This window comes from Equus caballus, chromosome 16 (assembly GCF_041296265.1).
Source record: "Equus caballus isolate H_3958 breed thoroughbred chromosome 16, TB-T2T, whole genome shotgun sequence".
In the NCBI taxonomy this organism is placed as follows: domain Eukaryota; kingdom Metazoa; phylum Chordata; class Mammalia; order Perissodactyla; family Equidae; genus Equus; species Equus caballus.
The window spans coordinates 78,371,023-78,395,661 of record NC_091699.1 but is presented as its reverse complement, the minus strand read 5'-3'; the positions used below and the strand labels follow the sequence as shown (position 1 = coordinate 78,395,661).

The 24,639-nt window shown below is 37.1% G+C and overlaps 1 protein-coding gene across 11 annotated transcripts in view; it reads right to left on the bottom strand.

The window, feature by feature from the left end:
• ATP2C1 (ATPase secretory pathway Ca2+ transporting 1) overlaps positions 1 to 24,639 on the bottom strand; it is a 152,123-nt gene that overhangs the window by 66,357 nt on the left and 61,127 nt on the right. For 8 of the 11 annotated variants that reach the window (XM_005600931.4, XM_070238138.1, XM_070238139.1 and 5 more), the window contains 6 exons: positions 19,890 to 20,000; positions 18,067 to 18,183; positions 15,303 to 15,392; positions 13,205 to 13,240; positions 9,625 to 9,686; positions 8,433 to 8,541 (listed from right to left, as the gene is read on the bottom strand). In XM_005600931.4, the coding sequence (XP_005600988.1) occupies positions 8,433 to 8,541; positions 9,625 to 9,686; positions 13,205 to 13,240; positions 15,303 to 15,392; positions 18,067 to 18,183; positions 19,890 to 20,000 (525 nt within the window). The remainder of the gene's footprint in view (positions 1 to 8,432; positions 8,542 to 9,624; positions 9,687 to 13,204; positions 13,241 to 15,302; positions 15,393 to 18,066; positions 18,184 to 19,889; positions 20,001 to 24,639) is intronic. The other 3 variants (XM_003363157.5, XM_070238145.1, XM_070238146.1) reach the window with 1 other exon arrangement.

Genomic DNA, 24,639 nt, shown 5'->3' with positions numbered 1-24,639 from the left:
GAACTCCTAGCAGGCTTTTAGCAGATTCCTCTGCAGAAACCTTACAGGCTAGGAGAGACTGGAATGACATATTCAAATCTTTGAAGGACAAAAACTTTCAGCCAAGAATACTCTATCCAGCAAAAATATCCTTCAGATATGACGGAGAAATAAAAACTTCCCCAGATAAACAAAAGCTAAGGGAGTTTATAGCCACGAGATGCCCCCCTTCCCCACCTTGTGACAAGAAATCCTCAAGAAGGCCCTCATACCTGAAAAAAAAGGGAGAAAGGGGTTACAAAGCACGGAGTAAGGACATAAGTAGGTAGACAAAAATCAGAAAACTATAGTTATCCATCACAAGTTAGCAAATACTCAAGAAGAACATTAAAGATCAGGAGAAAGAAAACACCAAAAACAAAGATAATCTTGTAATTTTAATCACAAACTCACAACACAAGATGGAATAAGACATGAGAAAAACAGCTGAGGAGGGGAAGAGGAAAGGGACTGAATCAGTTTAGTCTAAGGAAATAAGAGGCCATCAGGAAATGGACAACTTACACACGAAATTCTGAATACAAACCTCAGGGGAACCACTAAACAAAAAAGCAGGAGAGAGACACAAATAATAAAAAAGGAGAAAACAAAGAAACATAACATAAAAAACTACATAACTCAATTTGTAGACCAAAATACATAGGACGAGAAACAAAGGAAATGCAGGAGAACTGGAAAACAAGTGATAAAATGGCAGCATTAAGTGTTCATATATCGATAATCAACCTAAAGGTAAATGGGTTGAATTCTCCAATAAAAAGACACAGAGTGTCAAGATGGATTAAAGAACAAGACCCAACAATACGCTGCCTCCAGGAAACACGTCTCAGTTCCAAGGAAACACATCTCAGCTCCAACGAGAAACACAGACTCAGAGTGAAGGGATGGAAGACGATACTCCAAGCTAATGGCAAACAAAAGAAAGAAGGTGTCACAATACTTCTATCAGACAAAGTAGACCTCAAGGTAAGAAAGGTAAAGAGACAATGAGGGGCAGTGTATAATGACTAAAGGGACACTCCACCAACAAGACATAACCTTGTAAATAAATATCTATGCACCCAACAGAGGAGCACCAAAGTACATAAAGAAACTATTAACAAATCTAAAAGAAGACATTAATAATAACACAGTCAGGGACCTCAACACTCCACTCACATCAATGGATAGATCATCCAGATAGACAATCAATAAGGAAACAGTGGAATTACATGAAAAGCTGGAACAGTTGGACCTAATAGACATATGCAAAACCCTCCATCCAAAAACAGCAAAATACACATTCTTCTCAAGTGTGCACAGCACATTCTCAAGGATAGACCATATGCTGGAAAACAAAGCAAGCCTCAATAAGTTTAAGAAGATTGAAACAATAACAAGCATCTTTTCTGATCACAATGCTATGAAGCTAGAAATTAACTACAAGAAAAAAGTTGAGAAAGGGACAAAGATGTCCAGACTAAACAATATGCTATTGAACCACCAATGGATCACTGATTAAAGCAGAAGTCAAAAAATATCTGGAGACAAATGAAAATGAAAACATACCTTACCAACTCATATGGGATGCAGCAAAAGCCATATTAAGAGGGAAATTCATCACAACACAGGTTCACCTTAACAAACAACAAAAAGCCCAAATAAGCAATCTCAAACTACATCTAATTGAATTAGAAAAAGACGAACAAAGCCCAAAGTCAGCAGAAGGAGAGAAGTAATAAAAATCAGAGCAGAAATAAATGCTATTGAAGCAAAAAAGGCAGCAGAAAGGATCAATGAAACCAAGAGCTGGATCTTTGAGAAGATAAATAAAATTGGCAAACCCCTAGCCAGATTTACAAAAAAAAAAAAAACAAAAAACCCACAAACTAGTAGGTGGGGACAGCAGAATAAGAAGCTGACTACCACTCTAAGGAATTTTTACTGTTTCTCATTAAAACTTCAGACTCATTAAAACTTTGGACTCCTTAGCACAATCCATTTCCCATAAAAGAAGTGCACAGGCAGTTAGTCTGCCTGGGAAACAGCAGCAAAGTAAAATGCTGGCATGGCTCTGCAGATGGCCAAACCTGCTTAAAAAAACAACTTACAACTCAGGAGTAATGCCACAGAAAATAGTGAAGTAGGGCACCCAAAGAACTTATTCCTCCACTAAAACAATCATAAGCTAGCAAAAACTGAGAGAATCAACTCTGGAATCAAAAACTTAAAGCAACCACAGAGTGCTTAATGAAGAAAAAGGCGACTCAATTTTGGTAAAAAAAAAAGCATTGTGGCATTCTTGTTTACTGCCTCCTATTCCCTGTTCCTCAGAGAAGCAGCAGTGGCTATGAGGATGGAAGCTTGTGTTTCTGGTACAGCTTACTGGTAGTCAGGGGGCAACATGGACCTCATTCTTTTTTTTTTTTAAATTGGCACCTGAGCTAACATCTGTTGCCAATCTTCTTTTTTTTTCCTCCTCCTCCTTCTTCTCCCCAAAGCCCCCAGTACATAGTTGTATGTTCTAGTTGCAGGCCCTTCTGTTGTGCTATGTGGGATGCCGCCTCAGCATGGCCTAATAAGCAATGACATCTCCACACTCAGGATCTGAACCAGCAAAACCCTTAACTGCCAAAGCGGAGGATGCAAACTTAATCACTTGGCCACAGGGCCAGCCCCTGGACCTCATTCTTAAAATACTACAGTTGTGTACTGACCAGTGTGGCAGTTCACTGAGGGACTGGTACAGAGGCTGACCTTTATTTCACACCCCCACCCCATCCCAGCTAGAGGGACAGAGAAGAGCACAAGCAACAGACACACTCAAAGACTGAGAAGGAAGGCTGAAGTGGAAGTTTCTTGAAGGAATAAGGGCTTGGAAGGGCCACCTTATACACCAGGGAAGACAGAGTGCAAAACGTATGCCCAGAACCAGATGCATGCTCAGAAAAGACCTGAGAGGACTGGGGGTTTGCACCTCTGGCAGATCTGTGGGTTTGGTGCAAGCAGGAGGTGAAAGTGAAAGCAACATTGTAGGGAGCCTAGCTCAGTGTTGAAGAAGTGCCCCAGCTCAGAGACAAACTGCAAAGACCAGGAGAGTGGCATTTATTTTTTTCCTTTCTGGCTCCAGATGGATAAGGCTGAATGCTGAAAAAATGAAAAAGAAACTTCAGTGACCACACACAACAAGGAATACAATCTTTGCAAAAATAATTTCGAAAAGTCACTAAACAGAATGGACCACTGCAGCCCTCAACAACCAAAAACAACAAATCCTGAGAAAAGGCAGAATCTGATGTACAGAATCATGACATCATAATATTCAAAACACCCAGTTTTCAACAAAAAATTACAAAAAATACAGAGAAACAAGAAAGTACAACCCATTCATAGGAAAAAATTAACTGATAGAAACTGTCCCTGAGAAAGACCAGACATTGAACCTAGTAGAAAGACTTTAAATCAACTGTCAAATACAATCAATGAACTGAAGGAAACCATGGATGAAGAACCAAAGAAAATCAGGGAAGGAATTAATGAACAAAAAGAGGGTATCAATACAGAGAAAGAAATTATAAAAAGGAAACAAATAGAAATCCTGATGCTGAAAAGCACAATAACTGAAATGAAAAGTTCACTAGAAGGGTTCAATAGGAGATCTGAACAAGGAAGAAAAAAAGTGAGAAAACTTGAAGACAGGATGATTGAAATTAACCACTCTGAAGGGTAGAGTAAAAAGAGAATGAAGAAAGGTGAACAGTGCCTAGTACCTGTGGAGTACCACAGAAAATACTAATATAAGCATTGTGAGAGTCTCAGAAGAAAAAAAAATAGAAATGGGCAGAAAGAATATCTGAAGAGATAATGGATGAAAACTTCCCAAATTTAATCAAAGTCATGAATCTATACATAAAGAAGCTCAATAATTTCCAAATAGGATAAACTCAGACATTTACAGTGAGACATTATAATCAAACTGCTGAAAGACGAAGAGACAGAATCTTGAAGCAACTCATCACATAAAAGGGATCCTCAATAAGAACAGCAGCCATTTCTTATCAGAAACCATGGAGCATAGGACCAGTATAATGACATATTTAAAATGCTGAAAGAAAAAAAAATGTCAGAGAATTCTATATCCAGCAAAAATATTTTTCATACATGAAGGAAAAATTAAGAGATTCCCATTTAAACAAAAGCTAAGAGAATTCATTGCTGATGGAAATGCTGAAAGAGTCTTTTGAGCTGAAATAAAAGGAGTAGAACGTAACTCAAAGCTATATGAAGAAATGAAGAATTTCAGTAAAGGTAAATACATAGGTATATATAAGTGCCTGCATTATTGTATTTTGAGTTTGTAACTCCTCTGTTTTTTCTATATGACTTAAAAAACAAATATATAAAATACTCATAAATCTATGTTAATAGGCATACAATGTATAAAGATATAATTTGTGACAACAACATGAAGGTAGTGGGAAAAGTGAGCTGTACAGGAGCCAAGTTTTGGTATGCTATTGAAGTAAAGCTGGTAGCAATTCAAACTGCACTATTATAAATTTAGGATGTTAACTGTAATCCTTACCATAACCACTAAGAAAATAAATAAAAGATACAGAGAAAAGGGAATTGAGGAGGTAATCAAAGAAAACTTTAAAAAAAGAAAATCAAACACAAAAAAGGAGAGATTGGAGGAATTGAGGAACATAAAATATATAACACATAGAGAAAACAAATAGCAAAATGGCAGAGAAAGTCCTTCTCTACCATTAATCACTTTAAATGTGAACAGATTTACAATTGTGATATATGCATATAACGGAATACTATTTGGCAATAAAAAGCAATGAAGTACTGATACATACTACAAATAGATAAACCTTGAAAACATTGTTAACTGAAAGAAGCCAGACACAAAAGATTACATAGTATATAATGTCACTTATACAAAATGTCCACAATAGGCACATGGATACAGAGAGAGCAGGCAGATTCCTGCCTGCTAGCCTGTAGGGCAGGGGAAAAGAGGTCACGTTTAGTGACCACTAAAACGTGAGAGCTTTCTTTTCAGAATGCTAAGAACATTCTACAATTAGACTCTGGTGATGGTTGCACAATTCTGAATATACCAAAAACCAGTGAATGGTACATTTTAAATGTGTAAATTGTTTGGAATGTAAATTATATTTCAATAAAGCTGTTTCTTTAAAAAGATATTTTTATATGTGGTGGATGGGCCGGCACTTTTGGCAGGGACTAAGAGCTAGTTAGGAATGCAGACTCTCAGCCTCACCCCAGGCATGCCAAAACAGAATCCACATGATTACTCTGCGCATTAAAAGTTAGCATACATTGCCCTAAGGCAACTCTATGTCACAGTGAAAAAACTGTGGCCTGCAAATAGTAAGAGGCTTGCCTGAGCTCACATGGTCCATTCATTCATAAGCAGACACATTTTACTCTTTGAATCACAGTTGTTTGCAAGATGGTTTCTCCTAGGAGAAAGGGCACAAACTGTGTCTTTTTTACTTCCGAGCCCTGAAGCCTGGTATGGTGCTCTATACATGGTACTCAAATATTTACTGAATGGCTAAAATGACTTCTAAGACAGACTGATTTCCAAAGAGAGGAATTACATTTTGCCTAAATTAGTTTCATCACCAAAATAACCAAATTTAAAATATCACTACATGCTTATATTCTAACAAATGTTTGAAAAGATTCCTTTTTGAAAAAACATAGTAAACCAAATCAGAATCTGAGTTTTGCCAGAATATCAAGTTTTTCACTGAGTAAATGGAAAATATATTTTGTAACTCGGGAGGTTAGAAAGCTCTAACACAGAAAGATAGCTCCACTAATGGAGCTACTTAACACAGAGGAAGATGCTTGCTAGTGGTTCTTAACAAGAGTGGGCACAAATGTGAGCCTTAAAGAAGGGAAAAGAATGCCTAAGTGAGGTTTCAGAGAGACTGTCTCTAACTTCTTCAGTTGGTAGGTAGCCAAAGTAGATCTGTGCTTGTTCAACCACACCGATCATTATCTTTGGTTTTTACTCTCTGAGAACTAAGGAACAGGAAGGAACAACCCTAAAGACACCAAAAACTACTCACTGAGGCAACTACTATCCTTTAACAAAGTACATGGATCGTGAGGTAAAAAGGCTCACTCTGTAATGCCAACTGGCTTGTTCTAAGTTTGGACTTCTGAGCCTGGCCCCAGTAGACCTTGACTTCCAGTGGAGATAATCTTTCTGCCCAGATTTAAATGGTCTGATAATCTAGCATCATAAAAATGGCTAATTCTTGGCTCTCACCAAATAAGTGGTAGTTCTCTAAAGGAAGTTTGATACATTTAGAAAATTACTATATCAAAATTCGGTTAAAAAAAAAAAGATGGTGCTTGTACTCAATGTCTACATCTTGAAGAGATTCACAGAATGACATGGACTAACCCTAAGCACATGAGCCACAAAAGAAAGTGTCAATGGGATTAATCATTTAGAACTCCAAGTGAAAGAAAATCTTGCTAGATTTCAGGCAACGTTTTGGGCTTAGTTAGAAAGTTATAGCTGAGAGAGGTAAAATATTTTCAACAGACAAAAGAAATTCTCTCTTCCTCTGACTCTTACATTGTTTTCTCTTTCAAAGAATTCTTGTTCAAACATTGCTCTAGACTTTACCTGGAACAATATGGAAAATATTGTGTTTCCAAAAAGGCAAAATGTACTGTTATGCAGCTACACAGTCTATAAGACTGCTTCACCTAAAGTCACTGCCTGACTATATACTGGCTGCCACCATTAGCTGGCCAATGGTGCCTGTTCTCAAATACTATTAAAGTGAAAATAAAAATCCTCAAGAAAAAAACTGGAAAACATGTCCATAGCTCAAGTCCTCTAAGTTTTTACTATCTCAGCTGCACTAGTGACTCTAAACTAGTAAGGTCACTGCCACCAACACATATTGGCTCACTCCTTGGCTATGAAAAACTAACTCAGGCAAGAAAACAAAATAAAGAATTCCTTAAGTTGTCAATATTAATAGTCTTTAAAAAGTGTTTACAAATGACAGTCTCAGGCTGCTATGGACTGAATTGTGTCCCCCTAAAATTCATGTTGAAGCCCTAATCTCCAATATGATGGTAATCAGAGATGGGGCCTTGGGAAGCCATTAAGGTTAGATAAGGTCATGTGGGTGAGGCCTTTATAATGAGATTACTGGCTTCATAAGAAGAGGAAGAGAGATCACTCTCTCTGCTATATGAGACACAGGAAGAAGGCTGCAAGCTAAGAGAGCCCTCACCAGAAACCAAACTCTGCAGATCCTGACTGTGGACTTCCCAGGCCCCAGAACTGTAAGACATAAATGTCTGTTGTTTAAGCCACTCAGTCTATGCTATTTTATTATAGCAGCCGGAGCTGACTTAAGACACAGTCTATGAACATATAATAACAGAAAAAAGTTCTACAGCAGTCAAGTTACTGAACGTGATGAAAGGATACTACTGAAGGCCCAGACAAGATTTACAGCCAAAATCTGAACCACTGAAATTTATGACAGGAACCCTAGAGTTGCAGCATGACAATGTTAAAATGGCAACCTTGGCCTTGGGCCAAATCCACAAGAAGAGAACTATACCGCAGAAGTCCAGGGCCTTGTTTTTTCTAAAGTGAAATCCAAATGCTTTGTTTGTGAGAAATTAATAATATCCCAAGGCTAACTGAGGAATTTTCTGTTTCCCTTACGTCCTAATCAAGAGTATATTTTAGGCAGGTACATCAAATGACCAGCTCGCCTTACAAAATCATCCAGTACTCCAATAAGCCAATTTAATTCTAAAAAGCTAGCAGCTTCTGTGTCCAGAAGAGAAATCAAGCTTATCAGCCTTATTATGTCTCAAGTCAGTATATTTAAATCTAGAGGCAGCACGAAATCTTTTAGGAAAGTTACCTCAATCTACTGTCAAAGTAGTTGCACAAGCTTGCTCAAGGTACCAGGTAGCAGGTAAAACGAATAGGATAGGAAAGTGATAGAGAAATCAAAGATGTTCAACTATACATGTAAAATTGGATTAACTAGAACAAAATCAACCTAATTACAGCACTGCAGAATAAAACAACCTAATTAAGTGTCTGAAAAGTTAACAAGTAGGGGGAAAACAAGAACTAAATAAAATACTTCACAAAGCATATGCTTCTAATTTTTATAGCATCAAGCTTTAAAAGGTCAAAAATTTCCTTACTGAACTCAGAGTAAATCTTCAATATATATTTGCTGAGTGAATAAAATATACACTAGTCCAATACTCTGACAAATTTTTTCCTATTAGCACGTGAACTTTGAGAAAATTAATTCTACCTGGTCTGCAGTATTTTGTTATAGTATCCAAACAGATTAAGACACCAAACTTACCTCAAACAAGCGTAAGTCAGCAGGAACTCTGTCCCCAACAGAAAGGCAAACTGTATCACCTGGAACCAAGTCTCGTGCAAGCGTATGTTCCAATTTTCCTTCACGCACACTGTAACACGAAACAGAAACAACCACGGCTGAGAAAAGAAAGCCATGCCACTTATTTAACAAAATTCTTTCCAGTGGGGTTGCCTGAGGGAAAATATATTGCATTCTTACACTTCTTTTTTTTTTTTTTTTTTAATGATAATTGTAATAATAGATTTTACTTTTTCCTTTTTCTCCTCAAAGCCCCCCGGTACATAGTTGTGTATTCTTCGTTGTGGGTTCTTCTAGTTGTGGCATGTGGGACGCTGCCTCAGCGTGGCCTGATGAGCAGTGCCATGTCCGCGCCCAGGATTCGAACTAACGAAACACTGGGCCGCCTGCAGCGGAGCGCGCGAACTCAACCACTCGGCCACGGGGCCAGCCCCTGCATTCTTACACTTCTAAGGAGATAAGTCAAATATAAGAATGAAGAAAAGGATTATTTTTGTGGTCTTGGTAACTAAGAAGCTCAGATGACAAAACAGCGTTGGAAAAACTGACCAGTTGTTCAGAGGTAAAATGTGAAGACTTGAAGCACCGTTTTGAATCATCTGCGTCTGTGCGACTGTGCAACACTGCACCGACAACAGAGCCTGGCACAGTCATACACAAAACAATTTCTCTTGAGTAAATCCACATCTCAAGAATCTCAAAATCAGGGGCCGGCTCCGTGGCCGAGTGGTTAAGTTCACAAGCTCCACTGCGGTGGCCCAGGGTTCGGATCCTGGGCGCGGACATGGCACCCCTCGTCAGGCCACGTTGAGGTGGCGTCCCACATGCCACAACTAGAAGGACCTGCAACTAAGATACACAACTATGTACAGTGGGGGTTTGGGAAATAAAGCAGAAAAAAAAAAAAAAGATTGGCAACAGTTGTTAGCCTAGGTGCTAATCTTAAAAAAGAAATAAAAAACAAAAAAGAATCTCAAAATCAGAACTTTAAACAGTACAACTTACCACACTAAATAGAGTATTAATTTTTCATGTCAGATTAATGGTTTCTACCTTATGTTTAGACAAATCTGGGGCCACAATGTATTTTGTACTAGTCATATTCATTTCTGTTTTTAAGAGTAGAAATTCGTATCAGAAACAAGGATCATACCAATGGCATTCTGGTGGCATAAGTTTACTCAGTTCTTCAAGAGATTTTTCTGAACGATATTCCTATTTAAAAAGAAAAGGCACAAACATAAAGAAATGCAAATACATATGCTCCTATAAATATATTCCGTGTTAGAGTTAAATATTGATCTCAATCATTATTTAAAAATTTCCCCCAATTCTTACCTTTTCCTTTACTTACACTTACATTTCTATACATAAAAGCTTGTCCCTTATTAAATAATGTTAAATTATAGTGACCAAACAATTTGATAATTAAATATTCCCAATTTCACATTTTAATATTCAATGTGCAACCTAAGGTCACATTATTTATAATAAAATGAAGAAAATTGATTCGTGTGTCCAAAGGGTACATAATTTTCAGTCATTAAAAGTAAAGATCAGGGGCCAGCCCAGTGACACAGTGGTTAAGTTCGCACACTCCACTTCGGCAGCCCGGGTTTTGCCAGTTCAGATCCCAGGCATGGAACCTATGTACCACTTATCAAGCCCTGCTGTGGCAGGCATCCCACATATAAAAATAGAGGAAGATGAGCACGATTGTTAGGTCAGGGCCAACCTTCCCCAGGAAAAAAAAAAAAGAGGAGGATTGGCAGGGGGTGTTAGCTCACAGCTAATCTTTCTAAAAAAAAGAAAAATAAGATAATTTTCACTTAGTGTTTAATGATCAAAGAAGTCAAAGACAATTAATAGCAGGCAACATTTGCTTTGAGGACTTAAGCCCATGCTAAATGCAAAGGTTTTATGGCGTAAGTTTGCTTGGAAAGAACAGACATTAAACAGAGAGTTTACTAACACAGAGATGTGGTTGGCCTTACCTTGATGGACACCTTTCCCATCACCCTGAACTACCCAAAAAGGGAAATTCTAAAGAGCCCTAACTCTGTCATGCTCCAGCCTTCTTCCATCCATATAATCATAGCTAAGGGTCAGAGACAGCTTCACTCACTATTTAGTCCATGTCTCCATGGGGCAGTTTTGCTTCACGAAACATGACCTATTTTTGTCTCATGTCTGCACTAAAATCTTTTGATCTAAGGTTAAAAAGGGAAAAGAGGGAGTAGTGGAAGTGTAAGTTGGAAAGTGTTTTAAAATGACTGCAGTGCTAATACTAATCAAAATTTCACACTCGCAATCTTTTTCAGACAAAATGCAAAGCCATTTAAGAATAACTTAGAACTAAATCAGTCTTTACTTAAGCGAGAGGAACAAATGTGAGAGTAAGGTAAATCTATAAATAGAAAAATTACAAGACATCCCTTCCCCAAACATACCAAGGACATTAAGGAATTCGGAAGTTTTGGTTAGAAAACATTCACCAAACCTAGATGCTAGTAATAAATGACACAGAAGCTGCCCAATCTTTACCTCCCTCTCCAGACTTCTTAGCCTTTACTTCCTACAACTACAAAGGTGCTTCTACATCAAAATGAGCATTTAACACACCACCAAAAACCTGACAGCATCACTAATGAACGCCTAAAAGTTATGTTTTAAATTTACTGTAAGGTGGTATCAATATATGACTATCTAGAACAATTAGCTATTTTCATGTCTGCGAAGGTACATAATTGGATGACAAATGGACACTAGAATGAGATAGGGAAAATAAAGGCACATAGAAATATGAAAAGAATATAAAAAGCACTCTTCTCCTAAAACACAGGTAAAAACATAAATACTAAATAATGATAAAGCACTAAAAATTTCTGATAGATTTTTTGTAGAGTTTTTTGACAAAGCATTATGGTAAGTTCAACTGATAGTAAATAGGATCTTTTTTACAAGTTTTTAATTGCAGTTTATAGACTGTTTTGTTGGTTTCATAGGCACACTTGGGGAAAAGGCTCACCTCTGTACAAGAAACCAGACCTAGCAATCTGAAACTGGGCTTTTCACAAATGTTTTGATTCTTTCTTGAGTTTTCCATCAAATGAACCTCTTACAAAGATATTTAGCAGATGGTTTCAGCCACTGCATGTAAAGTGTTTAACATACTGTCTTTGTGTAAAATTCCACATTGATTATGTTAAAATTGCAATTTTGTGGGTTTTTTTGAGGGAAGGGGCTCCCTATTTACCAAAAAACAAGCTACTAAGGTGTTCCATACACAGTGATAATATTGCAGGAATCCTTCTGAAGAAAGTTACTCCACACATCTGTCGCATTATTAAAGATGCAAGAGGGTTCTGGTTCCTGGTCCAGTGGGTCATACCACTCAAATGGCTGAATGAATGGCTGCCTTGAATGATGCCCAGCCTGGAATGACCTCTGCTAGACTAACCAGCTCTGCCTCCCCTAGGGTAATTTTTATCAGTTCTAAGCAAGAGGATTCCCTAGAAATAGGATCCCTGACAGTCTACTGATGGAGCTCACAAACTTGCTGCAGAAGTCTGATTCCAACCAGCTTTTCTACACTGGCTTACTATAAAACTAACAACTTACTAAGTTAGTGATTACCATAGGAGGCCTGGATAATAACAGGAAATACCCAAAGAATAAATCATAGCTATGTAAATAACTACACTAACTTAAAATACAGTCTTAAGGTTCAAAACAACATGAATTTTAGGATCACGTGACATATTAAATTTTTCCCTAAAACTAGAATAATCTTTCTACACTCTTATTAATCATGCTTTAAAACTTTTAACTAATAAAATGAGACCTGCCACATTGTTCTAAAATCCTAACATTATCTCGACATTATTCACATTAATTTCTTTTTTTAAAGATTTTATTTTTTTCCTTTTTTTCCCCAAAGCCCCCCGGTACATAGTTGTATATTCTTCGTTGTGGGTCCCTCTAGTTGTCGCATGCAGGATGCCGCCTCAGTGTGGTCTGACGAGCAGTGCCATGTCCACACCCAGGATTCGAACCAACGAAACACTGGGCCGCCTGCAGCGGAGTGCGCGAACTTAACCACTCGGCCACGGGGCCAGCCCCTCACATTAATTTTTAAAAGAGGTTCCTTTTCATATGTTTTATTTATTATTTCAATGTTTTTGCTGAACAGGGAGCTTGATCCAGATCACAACATGCCTTCTGTGAAGAATGAGAAATTTAAACCCTGGCCCAATATTTTTATGGTGATGGATGGCAACTAAACTTTTAGTGGTGAACACTATGGAGTCTATACAGAAGTTCAAATATAATGATGTACACCTGAAATTTACATAATGTTATAAATCAATGTTACCTCAATAAAAAACAAAAAACCCTACCCAACTTTTTAATTGCAAAAATTTTTAAACTATGGCTGGATTTTATTTCTATTACATGTACTATGCTGTTCATTTCCATCTGCTTCGATTATCTTTAACACCATCAAATAAAAAACTAGATTTTCTTCACATCACTACCTAAATCAGTCAAGTGAGTTCCACAGACTTCCAATAGCGCTGTCTTTCTGAAATTATTTCGAAAACAAAGAATAAATTGTTGACTGACATTACCATCCCCCAATAACTATAGATTTTGCCATAAACCACCTTAATTTTTTTAAGCAATTAACTACAATACTATTAATATGTTGGCAAAACAGGCTCCCTACTCACCTGGACAAAGGCAACTGTAACGACGATAAGTATTGCCTACACAAAACAAAGAAACAACCTTTAAATCAGACATGGTAACTTCAGAAATAACTGTTAATCGTGTTTTATTTTTCTGACTCTATCTGCAGTCCCAAGATACCAGGCACTAAGCATTGAGATGAGCTGGGGTAAAAATCACAACTTTGCCTTGAGGCCTGTTGGGGAAGAAAGCTACAGCTGACAGTGGCTTGCCTCCCCTGGGACAGCTTCTCAACCTTTATCTCAGGATCCCTTTATGTACTTACAACCTGAAGACCAGCTTTTGTTTATGTGGGTTCTATCTACCAATTTTATCACATTAAATCCTTTTTCAATTACTCAGTTTTAATTTCTACTTTACTAATTCATCTAAAACAATAATAAACCCTTACATGTTAATATAGCATTTTTTATGAAAAACATATCCCCCCCAAAAAAACTGTGAGCAAAGTGGTAGTGTTTTCAATTTTTCTATCTTTAATGTCTGCCTTCAGAGAAAGCTGGATTCGCATATCTGTTTCTGCATTCAACCCATTGCAATATGTTGATTATGGCGAAGTATATGAAGAAAATCCAGCCTCATACAGATATTGCTGGAAAAGGGAAGAGTACTTTAAAAGCTTTTTCAGATGATTGTGGATCTTCTTTTTAGCTGTTACATCCAAATTAGACAAGTGTTAGTTACTTAAAAGCAATTTGCAAGGTAGACTCTAAAATTCTATCAATGAACTTCTCATAATCTGTTATATTAAAATCCACTGAACTATCTTGCACTTTGAATAGATCTTATAATCACTAAAAATTTTGTAACATAACACTGACCATTTAGAAAATATTGATTCACTTGGTTATTCAAATCTTTCAAATGCTGATACATTTCCTAATAGAAAAAATCACGTTCATTAAAATCACTACTGATCTCATTAGAATAAAGTCTTAAATACTGGTAAAATATCCAGCACATAGTAATGCATAAAAATTGTGCAAAATTATAATTATCACATGAAAGCTTGAATTTTATCTTTGGCAACAAAATCTGTCAGTTGCTTTTCTTGGAGTGATAGGCTCATTTCACACACTTTCAAAAAAGCAGCATGCCAGTTATCTAGGTCTTAACTGTAGTTCGTCAGTCGCTCTTTCAAGTAAAAGGCTGGTTCAGCTCACCACAACTGCCTTTCCTTCAAAAACCATCATACTTCAACATACAAAAGTCCTTTACGCATACTTCCTATTTCATTACGCAGAATATTAAAAAGATATGCACTCAAGGGTCAAAACTCGATAAAATTAATTTTCACTGTTTTATCAAAAATATTCCTAAGACAAATCATGAAAGAAAACAATGATTACCAGTACAGTTTGTGCCTTTATTTTGATTTGAGCCAAGGCTCTAACAGTTTTACCCGCCACTGCTTTTGTGCCATTTATGCAAATGTCTATAGCAAAAAGACAAATAATATTCTAGTATTAAGAAAACAGTTTTGACCTCGTAGCTCCCTGAAAGGGTCTCAGAGACTCCTGGGAGTCTGAAGCAAGAGTTCGAGAATTGCAGCTCTACATTCATATCTACTGTGTTCTTACGCATAACACACTTGCTTTAATCAATGCTTGTACTTGTTATAAATTTTTATTCTACAGTGAAAGAGGGGGCAAGAAAAAAAAGGAGGAAACTTTCAATGAAAGCTAGAATAACCTAGCTGGAAAAAATCAAAATCTCACACAGTAAGTACAGTGTGCTCTGTTAAATAGTATCTTTAAGTTCACAAATGTCAGGCTTTAGTTCACAATTAGTCAAAGCATATTCTCAACTGAAAGCAAAATAAATTGGAAATTTATTATAAAGTATTTCACATCTGAGAAATTACCAGATTGTTAAGCAATTCTCAAGCATGCCAATCACAGAAACTTGAACATTATTTGAGATTATTGCAACTAAAGCAGAATTTGGACAGCAAAAAAACCTGAACAAACATTAAGACATTTTTCAATTCATTTCTCAATTCATTTTTCAAAATAAAAGCCAATCCTAATTTATATGATTAACCAACAATTTAAAAATATTTCTATTTTGTTTTCTTACCACAGTGATACTGACGGCATCATCAAACTGATGCATTAACACACTGATGACTGCAGAAGCCAGAAGCAGCATAATAAGGGGATTTTTAAACTGAAAGTGAAAACAAACAACAATTTAACAGTTTTGTATGAATGACAGTTGTGTTCCATTGCAGCAAAAGCTAAAAAAAATAAACTACTGGGGCATGATTAGAAAATTACAAGTGTCTACATTTGGTTTATCTTATGCATCTTTTCAATTAACAAAAATAAGTATTTACACTTAACTGCATTTAAAAGTCACCACTTCATAAGAGTTCCTTTCCAGAAAAAAATATCAATACTTAAAACTAAGAATTTACAAATTCCTTATAGTGCACATATATTTTTAGTATATTAGTTTCATAAATATAGCTGTTTTGAATTTCTATTGAGGCTAGAATAAGTGGAAAATGATTTTTAAGCTAGAGATTTAGGTTAAAAACTGGGCAGAAAACCTAGAGTATGAGATTCAAACATTCCTCAACATTTCTATACTAAGTAAATTAGTGCAGATTACAATTCTGGGGTTCACCCACACAGCAGAAACAACCCCCCAGGACAGCTAAGAGCAGGCAGTAAGATCCTCTCCACAGAAGAAGCTGAAGATTTTCCCAAGGCTGGTTTTCCTGATATCTATCTAGCAGAGGCAACAGTATCCAAAGAAACTAGACCACAGCACCAACCCCATCAGGCAACACTTAAATGACCAAGTATCAGAGGCACCCCAAGTTCTTTCAGTTGGACACCCTATTCCTTAAACATCAGAGCTCTCTTGCCAGAATCTCTTCCTCTGATGAAGTGATGCCAATCACTGTCCAAGTTGAAAGTAACTAGGCTACAAAGAATCCATGCCAGTAGAGAGCCCCAGCCCCTGGGTACCAGAGGTCTGAGGTTAGATGCCACCACCTCCCACTCCCTTTAAGGCTCCACTCTCTGGCACAGCGATTCCAACCCTGCTTCATATAGGAATCACGTGAAGAACTTTCACTTCTAACAATGCCCAGGTTCACATGAGACCAATTAAATCAGAGTCTCTGGGCATAGGGCCCAGGCTTTGGCACTTTTAAAACACCCTACAAGTGATTCTAGTGCAGAGAGGATTGAAAAATCATTGCTCTAGCAAAATAAAACTACAGCTGCAACGTGGTTCAGGGCTGACAAACCACACACTTGACTGAGTCAGAGTACTTGGGTTTGAATTCAGCTCCTGCCACTCGAGTGGCCTTAATATTTTTAATTCCTGGGGGTTCTTCACCTAGTAAAATAGTACCTTATGCCAAAGACTGTGGTGAGGATTAATTAAGAACGTATATTAAAACACTGTGTAAACCATAAAACCCTCTTCCAAAGATATTAGCTGTTATCATCACCCTTTGAGGGCAAGGCCCATGGTCTTTTTTATTTTCCCCTAAAAAAGCTGTGCCATGGTACTAAGATGGCAGGCTCCAGACAAATGTTTACCTAACAACAAATTCGGTGTACTCCATGGAGGAGGAAAGAGTTGCCCAGTGCTTTATGATTAACAATTGATATTTACTGTTGCTTGTTGCTTGTGCTTAACTACATTACAGGCACTGCTTCATTTCATTCTCACAGCAATCCCACGATGCAGGTACTCTGGCTTTGAAACAGGATCAAGAAAGTAAAATATGAAATCATACTGCCTAGTGATAAGTCAAATCATTTAGTTTATAAATCCAGAGTAAACTTCCCAAAGTTTTAGGTAATGTGGAAACGTGGTAAATGTAAGAATACAAATACACATATAAAAAATATTCCAGGGCTGGCCCGGTGGCCTAGTGGTTAAGTTGGCACACTCCGCTTCAGTGGCCCGGGATTCACAGGTTCGGATCACAGGCACAGACCCGCACACTGCTCATCAAGCCACACTGTGGCAGCATCCCACATACCAAACAGAAAGGAAGATAGGCACAGATGTTAGCTCAGGGACAATTTTCCTCAGCAAAAAGAGGACTATTGGCAATGGATGTTAGCTTAGGGCCAATCTTCTTCACTAAAGGTTGGGTTCACAAGCTCCGCTTCAGTGGCCCAGGGTTCACGGGTTCAGATTCTGGGCACGGAACTACACACTGCTCATCAAGCCATGCTGTGGCTGCATCCCACATATAAAATAGAGGAAGACTGGCACAGATGTTAGCTCAGGAACAATCTTCCTCAAGCAAAAGGAGGAAGATTGGCAAGAGATGCTAGCTCAGGGCCAATCTTCCTCAAACACACACAAAAAAGCAAAAATCTATCATCTATCAATAGCTTACTATCTCCTAAGATTATTATCCCTATTTTATAAATAAGGCTCAGAGGATAATAAAGATCATACAGCTAGTAAGAACAAAGGTGGAATTTGTAACCAGGCAGTCTGGATTCAAATTACCTAACTTACTTTTCCTAATTTTCTAAGCTGACCATATTACTTTAAAAAATACTAGCATTCCTATGACAAAAAAGTATTAAGTTAGACATCTGAAAAGGAAACTGTTCATCCTTTCATCCACATGGAGGAGGAGTATCACCTCCATGTGGTATGTCCATTAGCCTTTAATATCTGCAAACTAAAAACTATAGAAATTCCAACCTAACAGTAAACCCTAGCAAATGGAAAAATTTGGGTAAAAAAAATTCAAAAAAATTATTTTTTCTTCCATAAATAACTTCATAAAAGTGAACTACACTAACAAAAATACACGTAAATTATACAACAGAGGAGAAAAAAACAATAATCCCACCTGAGAAATATACTTCTTCCACAGCGGCTCATCTTCACTGATATCAAACTCATTCCAGCCATGGAAGGCTCGCCTATGACTTACTTCACATTTGTTCAGACCATTCTGAAGATCAGCCTATTAGATTTACATATAAAAGTTACTGAAAATGTTAGCAGAGAACAAAAGAAAAACACAAAAGCGTAATACTGTATGATCACATTTACTGAAACTTCTACAACAGTCAAAACCTATCTATGGTGACAGAAAATTTATCAGTGGTTGACTGGAGCCAGACGCGATCCACAGGAGGGATTAACTGCACAGGGACATGGGGGTGCTTGCTCGAGTGAGGAAGATGTTCTATCTTAATGGTGATGGTAGTCACCTCTGTTAAAATGCAAACCGTACACTTACTATGGGTACTTGTGTTTTATGATATTATACATCAAAAAATTGTTTTTTAATGGAAGAAACAAGGTAGAGTTTAATAAACAAACAATTTATGGTTTTCTCTGGGGAAAGAGAAATAACACAAACCAGCCACACGATTTACAGAAAGCAACATATCAGTACATTTTAATTAGTTTTCTTTGTTTTCATTGTTGTTTTGCTGTTTTCTAAAATTACTTTCTCCAAAAAGAACACTCAATGGGCCATAACCACCTTCCTTGTTCTCTGAGCCTATCAAAACCCAGAGGTTGGTATTACCTTTTGCTCTTGGACTGTATCATTATTTCAGGTAGAAAATTTGTGGTTCCTAAATTATTCAAAATAATGAAGTTAAGATGAACTGGTTCTTGGGACATTTTATATATATATATATTTTTTTTTTAAAGATTTTATTTTTTCCTTTTTCTCCCCAAAGCCCCCCGGTACATAGTTGTGTATTCTTCGTTGTGGGTTCCTCTAGTGGCATGTGGGACGCTGCCTCAGCGTGGTCTGACGAGCAGTGCCATGTCCGCGCCCAGGATTCGAACCGACGAAACACTGGGCCGCCTGCAGTGGAGCGCACGAACTTAACCACTCGGCCACAGGGCCAGCCCCGGGACATTTTATATTTTATGAACCCCACCTACATTCTTCAGTCACTGTCTCATGATTTATTATTATGACTATTATTAAAGAATGAAGCTACCTGCATCCCTAAAATAATTGGTTTCTCTGGCCAAAAGCTTTAATAATAGAGTTCAATATTGGAGTCTTACAACACTTAAAGATATTTAAAATAAGTGGTTTTAAAACAGAGTATAAATACAACAACCAAAAACACCTCAAAAAAAGGATAGCCAATGTTTTTAATGCCATCATCAAAATGAATCCTGTAGAAGAAAATAAGGAATATTCTTTTCTTGTTTCATTAGATTGTGTTTTTTAAAACTAGGAAGAGATTAAATTATATAAGCAAAGTTTATTTTCAGGTCTAAACGTGTACTTAGCTTTTACTTTACTTCAGAAAACATAAAAAGATAAATTCCTAACTCTATTTACATTAATAATTAAATTGATTATTTTCCCAATGCAACTAATCCTTACACAGCACTAACAGTGCCTGGCAATGCTAATGAGCTAGAACTGCACTGTCCAATCACGTAACCACCAGCCACATGTAGCTATTTAAATTTCAATGAAAGTTAAATAAAATTAAATTCAGTTCCTCCCCTAAACTACCCACATTTCAAGTACTCAATAGTCATATTTAAATAGTGGCTACTATATTGGACAGCAGAACAGAGTATTTCTGTCATCCAGAAAATGCTATTATTGCACAGCAGTTATCTAAAGAGTCGTTATAACTAACTGATTTTACTATCTATTCCCTCCCTCCCCCACCAAGCACTTACTTGGAGAATGCCTGCAACTTCGCTGACTGGTAATTCACTTGCTTTTTTTGATGTCAATACAGGAATCATTGTCTCATTTTCACCATTAGGAATTTTTTGAAAACGTGCAACCTAGGAAATAAAACCAAAGGAAAAATATTTGAATATACTGAACAATTCTAATGCAGTCTAGAGTAAACGAAAACCCAAATGTTTACAGCAACTTTTTTCCCATAGTTAAAACACAAATATTTTCAGACTAATAATGAGTATCTAGTCCTAATAAGATAATTTTATACTAACCATGTGCTATTTTTCCAGAAAGCACATTTCAAAATTTAAGCCACCAGTGCCAGCTAGAACACAAAATAATTTTCACATTAAATTAAAAAGATGCTATTTCTACACCAATGTAACAAGTAAAAAGTAAAACAGATGCCCTGTCTAGCAGATCCTGATGATTACATGTAGTCATAATCCTCTAAACTCATTATGTTTAACAGGAAGGACAAGGAACAGCTAAGCTTTCTCCATTTTAACTACTCCTGTCAGTCAGCTCATTTCTTAACTATCCAGAAAGGACACCTGGCTACTCTTCTGAAGCACGATGACAGCCAAGTCAGGCTCAAAGACCTATCCCCAAAATAGGGGAAAAACGAAAAGCAAGAGACCAGACAAGCAGAGGATGCACAGGTTAGTGAACGGGCTGTGAACAAGCAGAGTAAAGTCACCGAGATGGTGGCAACCATGGTATCTACTTGATGCAGCTTCATAAGCAAGTATCTATAGAAAAATGTTTAACACACTTCTAGAAATAAATCCACAACCCAGACTTGTCTTGGGTCCTAAACTGAGATTCTTTACAGACAAAAGGTTTTGAGTAAGTAGGAGAAGGGGAGACAAAAGCTCCCCACTGAAACTTTAGGGAAGAAAATACTTCAGTTGCCACACATCCACCGATTAAAATAATACTAAAACCGAAGTGATCATCTTACTGCCAAAATACAAGTCTTTAAGCTTTTAGGGAAAATGTTTTCAACCTTGGATAATGAACATTTTTAGGATAAAACATTTCCCTAAAAATTTTTTTAAGGCAACACTTCAAGACAACAAATGAGATCAAAGAATAATTTAAGTTTCTATTATTATTATTAAAGTGCCATTATAGAGGCCTGTATCCATAAAAAAAAATTTTTGCACTTACTGCAAAAAATGGTAAATAGCTGTGGAAAAAAAGTATTTCCACAGTGTGACCAAGTTCTGGAACAATCAAATACATGTTTTCTAATCTCATTTATTAAAAAGGCATTGTTGAATGTTTAAGTACCTTAAGAGCGAAGTATTTTTCTACTCGGAATGAGAAGATATTAGTGAATAAAAATTCCAAGCAAATTAGAGACAGATTAACTTTCTTTCATGCAAAACAAAGTCGTGAAATTATTTTACAGCATAATATTTTTACATAACTAAGAATTTAAAGCCTTAGAAAAAGAACTGGAAATTTCATAAAAGTTGTACACGTTTTAGAGCCACTGAATGCCCTCATTTCAAACCTATGAAACGAAGTAGTACAGAGGAAAGATTTTATTGAACCATGGAGAGAATTCCCCCCAAAATGACCTGACTCTTAAAGCAATGAGAACTAAACTAATTTGACATGGTTATTTTATCTCGTGAGATAATAAAGCAAAATTAAGGAGGATCAAATATGTTTACATTGCGTGCAATGACAACGAGATTAAGAAAATCTTTTATTTCTAATATTCCTGTACTTCAGTTTCTTCATACATAAAATGGGGATATACAGCGCCTGAAGTTGTAGAATGATTACATTCACTAATATGGCATTTGACCCACCAGTCATAAGTGTTCAAATAGCTATTTCTCTCCCAAAACTATTTAATATTTATATGTACATATTCAGTGGTACAATGAGCTCAAAACAGAGCTAAATTACTAATCAAGGTTAGTAAAGCTACATTTGCAATAACTTTTCTATTAAAACATATTTTTCTATCATTAATAAATTGGAAATTGTAATCTCTAATACCCAATATGCAATACAAGAGCCTTACTCATAAAAGCTTTCTAAAGTAATTCCTTGGTAGTTGGTACATGGATAGGGTCTAATGTTGGAACAAACTTTACATAAAGTCCCTGAGAAACATTCCATGGGCCCAAAAGAGGTGAAAAATCTCAACAGAAGGAAGTGAGATTATTTCATTTAATAAAGGATAAGACACTGAAGGGGCTTGATAATAGCTCTCTAAATATATGAAGGGGAGCCGTGTGAAAGAGGGCAACACCAAAGCAAAGGAGGTGTTTACAGCGGACCAACTTACAGAGTTAGAATGAAGAGGGCTGGATGTGTTCTGGCAGAGGCCAGATGGCCATCTGATAAGGACTGATTTCACTGAAGGGATTTGTACAATAGAGGGAGGCTACAGCTCAATAAATTCTTGGTCAAAGGCAGCGAGGGGTGTCAACTCATTTATGCTAAACAGATCCTACGTTAACTTAAAATTATGGAATTATTGAATTTTAATCCTGTTTTCTTTTTAATGTTATAGAGGTTTAGCAGCTCAAATGGGTCATTAATTATATGGCTCATAAGAGTATTTCAATTTGTTCATTCATTTACTCTTTCGACACACACTGCATTTATTGAGAACCTGACTCTGTGCTAGGCCCTTAGGATTTAACAATGAGCAAAAACAGCCTGGAGTGGGGAGTGGAGAGAGACATTATCAAAGAATTGCGCAAATAAATGGAAAACTGCAAACGATAACTACTATGAAGGAGAAGTCCACGGGCTGAGAGCTCATAATCAGAGGTTATAACCAGGACAGGAAAGTTTTGATGAGGAAGTGATGTTTGTAGAAGTGAAAGACAAGAAGCTAGCCTAAGGGAAGGGATGGAAGAACAGAGGGAACAGAATGTGCAAAGTCCCCAAGGAAGGTGGGGAGCATGGCAAGAATGAAGTATTCAAAGGCCTGCATTTACTCCCTTACTCATTTAGTCCTTCGACACATAATCAATGCCAGACACTGTTCTTGGTACTGGGGACATAAAGTGACCAAACAGGTAAGAACTCTAGCCTCATGGAGCCACATATCAATAAGGAGGAAAAGATTACAAATAATGCGTTATACAATAAACAGTCTAGAAAACAATTAAGAAAAAAAGGATAAGTAGGGGAGGAGTTGATCATTTTATATAGGGGGGACAGGGAGGACCCCTCCAGTAAGGTGACATTTGGTAACATAAGGTAACACAGAGACCTGAAAGAAGCAAAGGAACTAGCTATTAGACATCTAGGTAGAAACGTTCAGGAGCTAGGTGGGTATTCACACACAAAGGAGAGGTCCAGGTTGGTGATACAACAGTAAGTAGTCATGTGCATATAAATGGTATTAAGTCTGAGAATAAACATGTACACCAGCACAGAAGAAAGGAACGAGGTCTGTGGGCTGACCGTAGGGCATTCTCCCAACATACAGTGATCAGAGATGAGCAGTAACCAAGAGAAGAGACCAAGAAGGAGCAACCAGTAAGGTAAAAGGAGAACCAAAAGAGAAGCCAAGTGAAACAAGGAGGGTGTAAGTGGCTGGGCCAAATGCTACTGAAAAGTTAAGATGAGGACTGAGATCTGACCACTGGACTTGGTAACATGGAGATAAACGAAGAGAGCGGTTTCAATGGAGCAGTGGAGAACAAAAATCAGACAGGAGTGGGTTCAGAGAAAACAGCAGAAGAGAAGTTAGAGACAAAGTATAGATAATTCTTTCCAGTTCTGCTGCAAAGAGGAACAGAAAAATGGGATTATAGCCAGAATGGAATGTTGGCAGTATTTTTTTTTTTAAGAAGAAATAAATAATACCATATTTGTATGTCCATTAGAATGATCTGCAGACAAAAAATTGATAATGCAGAAAAGAGATCGGACAACTGATAAAGTAACATTCTTGATTAAATGAGAGGGGATGGCATCTGGAGAATGTGTAGAAGGGTGGGCCTTGGATAAGTGAATAGACGGTTCATCCACAGTTACAGGAGGGAAGGCAGAGTAACACAGATTAGAGGCAGGCACACTGGTAGCTCTGGTGGAGGAAGCATATGGAAGTATTCTTCTGAGAAGTATCTGGACTGAAGAAATCAAGACAAGATACAAAGCAAAAACAGACTAAAGATTAGGAGGTAGGGAACCTACATGGAATTTCTGTCTTGATTCTAAGAGCAAAAGGAAGACCTTCAACTGTGGTCTAAAAGAAAACGAAAGGCACAAGTTGGAAAATAAAAAAATTGGAGGGCAAGAGTGGTGAGACTATACCAGCTTGGACTATTACATAAGTCTAAACAAGTAATAACTATAACTTAGACAAGGGTGATGGAATGCAGGAATAGTAAAAGTAGAGGTAAAAATGATATGCCCTGATGATGAACTAGACACATATATCAAAAATCACACTAGATGTCTACCTTGTCTTATACGCTAAATAGTAATGCTATTCACCATGGTAAACAATACTGAAAGACTCTTTTCTACAAATGGTACTGGGACAACTGGACAGCCACACAAAAAAGAATAAAGCTGGACCCCCTCCCTCACACCATATACAAAAATAAACTCAAAATGGATCGAAGATCTAAATATAAGAGCTTAAACTACAAACTTAAAAGAAAACATAGCTTAAATCTTCTTCATCATGGTTTCCTAGGACATGACATCAAAAGTACAAGAAACAAAAGGAAAAAAGGTTGATCAACAAAA